Raw genomic sequence first — 8,565 nt, 5'->3', positions numbered from 1 at the left:
GTGCCTGCCCACCCCCCCTCCACCCTACCCCCAGCGGCTGCCCCGGGGGCCTCAGAAGGGCATGCGGGCAGCACCAATAAGGCCTGACTTCCTGCTGCAAAGATCAAGGCACAGCCAGGGGTCTGATTTCCACCCCAAAGCAAGACAGGGGTTATGTCCTTATTTCCCAGGAAGGGAAGCTGAGGCACAGAGAGGAGAGGCCTGGCTCGTCCCCTCTGCCTTCCTCTCGCAGGGAAGTCTCAGCACTTAGCCCCTCACTGCGGAGCTAAGCTGTAGAAGGTGCCCCCTTTCGCCCCTCCCAGACTATCTCCTCCCCACACCCCTACACCAGTCCCCTAGTGAAATCCTCTCATACCCGAGATCTCTGCTCCGATGTCATTCCCTCAGGGAAACCCCAGGACCAGGTCTCATATCAGGGACACCGTTGCTGTGAGTCTTTGACGGTCGCTCATCGGACAGTGGCCCCCTCGCGCACACATACATTCTGTGAGAGGGGGCAGGCAGCCATGTTTTTTGCACACTAGTGCCTGCTCTTAGGTGCTCGGTCAGTTCCACACGAACATGTGAACTGATGAAACACAAGATCTTAGAACCCCGACGTGGGGCCCGGACCCACAAACTGTGAGCTCATGACTTGAGCTGAAGTTGGACGTTTAACCGACTGAGCCGCCCAGGCGCCCCAAATCCCATCTCTTGGAAAGAGCTGTTTCCAAGCTTGGCTCCCCCTTGCAAAAAGCAAGATGGAGGCGTTTGAACTGAGGGGGGTGTAGCCTTGCTTCCCAGGGGCCAACCTCCCTGTTTGAAGGGTGGGGCACCCACTCCTCACCCTGAGCGGAGAGCTGAAGTCCACCCTGTTGGGGTCACTTACAGACCAGACTCCAAAGACCCTTCTCCCAGAAGATGCTCCTAGGATCAAGAGGTAGCGCCCTGGCCATCTGAGGCTTCCTGCTGATGAGAAAGGCAAGGAAGGCCTAGGAATTCAGCTCCGGGGGGCCCAGGGGAGTTGGGGGGGGTCTCTGTGCCAGAAAGGAAGGTGGGGGGTCAGCATCTTTTTCTTCATTTATGATCCACTGGCCATCCCTCCAGCATAACAGTTAAAAGCAAACCTTTCTCTTAAAATTTAAAATGGACATATCTGGGTGCCTGGGTGGCTCAGTTGGTTGAGCGTCTGACTCTTGATTTCCACTCGGATCATGATCCCAGGATCATGGGATCAACCCCCACGTCCAGCTCCATGCTGAGTGTGGAGCCTGCGTAAGATTCTCCCTCCCTCTGCACCCCCAGATACAAAATAAAATAAAATGGACGTATCCATTTACTTAGCCATTCCATTTATAGAAGGAATAATTATAAACATACTTGTGTATAATGTGGACCCCAAACTAAGGACCTCTACTATTAAAACATTATGAAAAAATTTTTAAATTATGAAAATAGGGACACCAGGGTGGCTCAGTCAGTTTAGGGTCCAACTTCGGCTCAGGTCATGATCTCATGGTTCGTGGGTTCGAGCCCTGCATTGGGCTCTGTGCTGACAGCTCAGAGCCTACAGCCTGCATCAGATTCTGTATCTCCTTCACCCTCTTCCCCTCCCCCACTCACGCTCTGCCTCTCTCTCTCTCTCTCAAAAATAAATTCAATATTTATAAAAATTTTTTAAGTAAATAAATAAAATAGGCATGTTTTTAAAAAACGTGTAAAAGTATCCAACTCTCAATTTTGGCTCAGGTCATAATCTCACAGTTTTGTGAGCTCAAGCCCGAGTTGGGCTCTGTACTGACAGTGTGGAGCCTGCATGGGATTCTCTCCCTCTGCCCCTCCCCCACTCATGCTGTCTCTTTCTTTCTCAATAAATAAATACACTTAAAAAATTTTTGAACATGTAGAAGTGTTAAATATATATATATCATGATTCTCTGTATTTATGAGTCTGTTCCTGGTGGTTTTTTTGTTTGTTTATTCATTTGGGAAGAGATTTGGAATTTGAATAGGGTGGTCCCAGGCAGAGAGGGGCAAAGGGTCTTTGAGGCAGAAACACAGAGCTGGACAGGTGTGGACAGGTTTGGAGAGGAGAGTGAAAGAAGCCGGAGCCAGAACAGGGGTAGGGCTAAGAGGGGAGGGCTGAGAAAGATGGGGCTGTGAGGGGCAGAGCTGAGAAGAGGCGGGGCAGTGAGGGGCAGGGCTGAGAAAGATGGGGCTGTGAGAGGCAGAGCTGAGAAGAGGCGGGGCAGTGAGGGGCGGGGCCGGGAGGGGCGGGGCTGGGGAGGGTCTCACCAGCCCTTCTGCGTCCTTCAGTCCTCTCCACCCATCAGATGCCCACTGGATTATGAAGTTCTTTCAGGGTAGGAAGCATGTCTCTTTCATCTGGCCCACACATACCCCCCCACCATGCTCTGTCCACAAAAGGTGCTCCATAAATGCATGCTCAGTTCTCGTTTCCATGTGTCAACCCCCTCTCCCCAGAGGCTTGAACTGGGATTGGATTCATCCAAAGGAACAGAAATGAAGGGCAGAGCTAGCCAGCCCTGCAGCCTTTACCTCACAAGGTTGGCACAGGGCCCAGGCCACCGGCAGCTCTGGTACACGCGCTGGACCACTGTCTCCGAGCCGTTCTGCACTTGGCAGGACACCGTCCGCGTCACTGTGTGATGGCACCAGTGTCTGTGGGGAGAGCAACAGTCATGACCTTATTCCTGAGGCGCTGACTGCAGGTCGAAAGGCCATGCTGGCCGAGGAGGGGCCCTTCCACAAGGCTGAGGGATAAGGGGCCCACTGAGACCCCCAGACTAGGTCTAAGGGGAGGGGAGAGTAGCCATACCCCTTGCCCACCAAGCATCATACCGGTCATCAGGCACTCGGAATCAACCCCTGCCAGCGAGAAAATCCCACTGTGGTGAGGAAGACTAAGAAGGAAGTGATTGAGGGGCGCCTGGGTGGCTCAGTCCGTTAAGTGTCCAACTTCAGCTCAGGTCATGATCTCATGGTTTGTGGGTTCAAGCCGCATGTCAGGCTCTGTGCTGACAGCTCAGAGCCTGTAGCCTGCTTCGCATTCTGTGTCTCCCTCTCTCCCTGCCCCTCCCCTGCTCACACTCTGTGTGTCTCTCTCTCTCTCAAAAATAAAAATAAACATTAAAAAAATTTTTTAAAGGAAGTAATTAAAACCCACAGCAACACATGGTCACAGGTGCAACCAAAGGATGTGCACAGGGAGCTATGGGAACCCAGCGGATCACCCAACCCCAGTCCTAAGAAAGGCCAGCCACCTGCATCCTGGAAGGTAAGAGCCAGCCCACAGCAAGCGCAATTACAGGTGGCCCAAAGGTTGGAGGAAGGGGAGGAGCCAGGAAAAAGAAAACAGTAGGTGCCTGCCAGGCTAGATGTGGATCTTATCATGGATCAGTGGGGAGCCACTGAAGGACTTGGAATGCCCTGGATGGGTCTGAGTTTGAAAAATTTCCTCTGGTGCGGTATGTAAGAGGTGCTGGGGTGTGGCAGCAGGGAGGAGGGGACATATGCAAACAATATGGGGACTGGATCCACGTGGCAGACGAACACATGTTTCCATCTCCTCCCACTCCATCCCCAGATCCTAGAAACTGAAAATCTAAAAATAAGTCCCTGTTATGACATTAGCAAGATGGCAGAATAGGAGGTCCCCTACTCACACTCCCCCTACTTGGTGACAATACTCTGGCAGCCATCCATGGACAAAAATGCCATTGTGGGAGCTTTGGGATTTTTGTAAACCATATGTCTTATAAGGGGTTAATATCCAAAACTTACAAGGAACTCATAAAACTCAATGGCAAAAAAGAAAACCCAAATAATTTTATTTTAATGGCCAGAAGGACATGAAGAGGCATTTTTCCAAAGACATACAGATGGCCACCAAGTATTGAGAAGGTGCTCAACGTCACTCATCATCAGGAAAATGCAAATCAAAACGAGGTATCACCTCACACTTGTTAGGATGGCTGTTATGGAAGGGAAATGAGGTAACAAGTGTTGGCAAAGGTTCAGAGAAAAGGGACCCCTGGTATGCTGTTAAAGTACATTGGTGCAGCCATCTTGGTAGGTTCTCAAAGAAAATTTTAAAAAGGAACTACCACAGGACCCAGGAATCTCACTTCTAAGTACATATCCACAGGAACAATATCAGTATCTGGAAGAGATCTCTGCACCCCATGCCCACTGCAGTATTATCCACAACAGTCAAGATGGAAATAACCTAAGCGAATGAATGGGCAAATAATATTTAGAAAACACACACACACACACACGATGGGACGTTATTCAGCTATAAAAAAGAAGGAAATCAGGGATGCCTGGGTGGCTCCGTCGGTTAAGTGTCCAACTATTGGTTTCGGCTCAGGTCATGATCTCACGGTTCATGGGTTCAAGTCCCCATTGGACTCTGGACTGACGGTGTGGAGCCAGCTTGTGATTCTCTCTTCTCCTCTCTCTCTACCCTTCTCTGCCCTCTCACTCTCTCTTTCTCAAAATAAACTTTTAAAAAAAAAAAAGATTGAAAGGGATGCCTGGGTGGCTCGGTCAGTTAAGCCTCTGACTTCAGCTCAGGTCATGTTCTCGTGGTCCATGAGTTCAAGCCCCATGTCAGGCTCTGTGCTGACAGCTCAGAGCCTGGAGCCTGCTTCAGATTCTGTATCTCCCTCTCTCTCTGGCCCTCCCCTGCTCATGCTGTCTCTCTTTCTCAGAAATAAATAAAACATTAAAAAATTAAAAACTTAAATTTATTGATCATAACTCAATAAAGCAGAAACTATAAATAAGTAAAAATAAAACCCAGCCAGAAATGTTGAGGAACTGAAAGCAGGTGGAATAAAGTCGAAGGAAGAACCGAAACAGGGAACAGGACTGGCGGAGACTGTAGGCATGACTAAGGAGCAGTGGATGTGGCTGATCCAGTAGAGGAGGGACCCAGAGGGGACTGTCAGAGGACCACAGTACAAGGAATCAGACAGGCAGGACCCGATCCCTACCCACACCGATGTCGAGAATAGGCTTTGGGCTCATAACGCAGGTGTGGTTGGAAGCAGGTGCCTCAGCAGCTGATGACCTCCAGGAGAAACCGGAGCCTCTCAAGTTCTTGCACACTCGTTCTCTACCCTGCACCTATACTTCCAACCCTCCAAGAGGCAAGGCAGCAATAAACAGTAAAACAGACAAGCTAGTGGAAACCCCCAAATACCACGAATCTCAAATTATTCCAGAAAAAAAAAAGGCAACACCGTGACAGAAAGGCACCAGCTCAACAGACAATAAATTGCACTTCAGGAAAAGACAACCCAATAAAGCAAACAGATGAAGGCAATTTTTTAAAACATAATTAACGTCCTCAAGGAGATAAGAGTATTCTGCACTTGTAAAAAATATTACAAAATGGGGAAAAAATGAGATCTCTTGGAAATGAAATATACAACAGGAAAACCCAAAAGCACAACAGACGGGCTGAAAAACCAGCATGGAAACAGCTTTGGAGCGAGCGGAGGAGCCGCCGGAAATCCGAGCCATGAACTTTCCGCGGATGCACCGCAGGGGGAAAAGGAGATGGAAAATGTGAGAGAAAAGGGGAAAGACCCAGAATACGGACTATGTGCCAACACCTGTCGATTAAGTAGCTCTGGAATGGGAGACTGGAGAGAGCAAAGGAAAGTACGTGCATGAAAAAAGAGTAAAGAGAGTTTGAGAAAGCCATGAGTTCTCAATCGGAAAGAGCCCACTCGGTTAAGCAAGATGGCGACAGATGGACATATTGTGATGAAACGTCAGAACACTCAGGATGGAGACAAAATACCGAACGCTATAGAAAGGAAAGTAACACAGATGATCTACAATCAATTGGAATTAGATCAGATCAGCAGCACCAGATTCATGAAGAAACAAAGTGGTTTTGGGGTGCCTGGGTTGCTCAAAAACAGGAAGAGAATTCCAGAGATTTAAGATTATACATAAATATTACGTAAGACCCTGCATCAAAAAATGTCAAAATCTTGACAATTTTCTAGGAAAATATATATTATCAATATTTGCACAGTCAAAAAGGCAACAGAAATCATCAAAAGCCCATCCTTTTCCCCCAAGGCACCTGGAGACCTGGTTCAAAACATGGTTCTGCCATCAACTTGCTGTGCCACTTGAGCAAAGTGACATCCCCTCTCTGAACCTTGGTTAGATAAAAAAATTCCACTTCTCAAGGTTGTGGTGGGGGCCACATGAGCAGATTGAGGTTAGTGGTGTGTCAATCCTGCCATCCTACCTAACCCAGGGTATCACTGATCGGCTGGCTACTGGCACCATGCAGTGTTCACGAAATTTCTCCCAGGGACTGATCTTCCTATTTTGCAGATGGGAGAAGTAGTGGGCAGTTAAACCTCACTGCCCACAGCTCAGACCAGATCAGCGGTCTGGGTCCTTCCTCCATCTCCACCAGGGAGCATCGGTGCCACCTCGGGCACCCAGCATGACTCCCTCGGGGATGAACCAACCCAAGGACAGTGCTCCATCCCCAGACACCCCCAACCCCCCTGCATGGTCTGGAACAGACAGGCCGTCATCTCTGAATCACATCGGGTCAGGGTTTTCTATAGGGAAATGAGCTGTGAATTGCAAAACATTTTCAAATGCCTCGATTCATCATCTCCAGACATCTGATCTTTTAATGGGCTGTAAATGGCTTCCCAAAATCAAAACGTGGCCAAAAACAACGAGGAAGGCAGGCAGAGACAAGGAGAGAGGGATCCAGGTCTTTTCGGATGGAATTCAAAACCCTGTTCATCTCCAGGCACCATGGTCGTAGGAAATCTCGGTGTCAGGCACTCTGCTCCCATGCAGGGTCCCTCTGAGGGTCTCCGTGTCCTGAACATTATGTCTACGCCCGGGTGGCATCATAGCACCACCCACCACCACAGGGTGCACAGTGGTGGATGAATAGGGCTATACGTACTACAAAATAACTCCACCCAGAGACCGGCTTGGCAGGAGGCATACATGTCCCTTTTTTAAAAAATTTTTTTAATATTTTTTATTTATTTCTGAGAGAGAGAGAGACAGTGTAAGCAGGGGACGGTCAGAAAGAGAGGGAGATACAGAATCTGAAGCAGGCTGCAGGCTCTGAGCTAGCTGTTAGCACAGAGCCCAACTCGGAGCTCGAACCCACGAACAGCGAGATCATGACCTGAGCCTAAGTCGGACGCTCAACCGACTGAGCCACCCAGGCGCCCCCATATGTGTCCCTTTTATGACTCTCCTGGAAGGGCTGGCCGGAGAGCACAGAATTGGGAGTGGCGGGGTCAGTCCCTGAACTGCCCGGGCAGCCAGGGAGCCCCTAGCAGCCTTCATCAGGACACGAGGGGACTGGCATTATCTGCGGGCAGCGAATACCTCTCGGGCACCTCATCTCTCCCAACTGGGTTCTCATGGAAGGTCCAGGACGGGAAACTTGCTCTCGGCCTTGGGGACAGAAGTGCTCCCCTCCAGGTTCCTTTTCCTTATGAGATAAGCCCAGTCCCCGACAGGGCGGAACAAGTGACTTGGCCCTGCTCCAGGAGACCCAGAGGCCGCTCCTACGGCAGTTTTCACAGAGCTACGTGTTTTGGCTCCATGGCTTGGCCAAGCTCCGAAATTCTTAATTTAGCATCCTTTGGGACAGCAAGCGCTAAGTGGCTTCAGGAAATCATGGCACAAGGGAATGGAGGGCCTTCAGGACACCCCCAGCCATGCCCACCTCTGAATATAACTAACCAGCTGGTCGGCTACCCAGGGAGATGCCAATGCAGCAGCCCCTCCTCCCCGCAGCCCTGGTCCTACCCCAAGCACTGACCCCAGAGCCCCCCGGTTCTCCTATCTGAGTGCTGCTTTGGGACTTGATCTCACTCACACTTTCCCTCCATCTCCAGGACCCCAAGCTCTGAGCCTGAACCAAGCCCTAGGGCTTTGACCATGTCCTTGAGTCCCGGGGGATGGGAGGGGGGGTCCCCCAGTCTGCCCCCTTTCCCTTGTCCCATGCTCTCCTCTACCTTCCTGTTGAGTCACCTCAGAGCTTCCCCTTGAACCCCGATATATAGACCTTACTTGTCTAAGCAGTGGTCACGCATCATCATAGCCCATGGGACACTCCAAGACATTCCAATCGGTCCAACACTGAGCACATCAGTATCCAGACCCAACTCTGTGCTTCTTGGTAACAAGCACCACTAAACTCCTGGTCCCTTTACCCAGAAGCCCCAGCAGCAGATAGCCCCAGACTCCACCCTCTCCCTCCTTCACTTCCCATGGCCAGTGAGTCCCTACGCCGGGCAAGTCCACCTCCCACACCCCTCTCCTGCTCCATCTTGATCTTGTACTGGACACTTGGTGCCCTCTGGCCTCCCTGCAATCCCCTCTACATGCCACCAGAGGGCACTCCCTAAACCACAAATCGGTCCTGTGCCTGTCACTGCCCCACTGCAAGCCCTCTCTTAGCTCCCCATCCCCCAAAGCTCCCACCCATCTTCCTGGTCCCGCCTCCTAGCACGTTCCATCTTGCTACCCACAATGGCACATGGT

At 50.5% G+C, this 8,565-nt stretch overlaps 1 protein-coding gene across 1 annotated transcript in view; it reads right to left on the bottom strand.

The window, feature by feature from the left end:
- Window positions 1–8,565, bottom strand: part of COL26A1 (collagen type XXVI alpha 1 chain) — a 120,794-nt gene that overhangs the window by 111,396 nt on the left and 833 nt on the right. Inside the window, exon 2 of the mRNA XM_077777859.1 lies at window positions 2,539–2,661. Within this exon, the coding sequence (XP_077633985.1) occupies window positions 2,539–2,661 (123 nt within the window). The remainder of the gene's footprint in view (window positions 1–2,538; window positions 2,662–8,565) is intronic.

Source organism: Crocuta crocuta, unplaced genomic scaffold, assembly GCF_008692635.1.
Source record: "Crocuta crocuta isolate KB4526 unplaced genomic scaffold, BGI_CrCroc_1.0 scaffold217, whole genome shotgun sequence".
NCBI classification, from domain to species: domain Eukaryota; kingdom Metazoa; phylum Chordata; class Mammalia; order Carnivora; family Hyaenidae; genus Crocuta; species Crocuta crocuta.
This window is presented reverse-complemented; position numbering and strand designations above follow the sequence as displayed.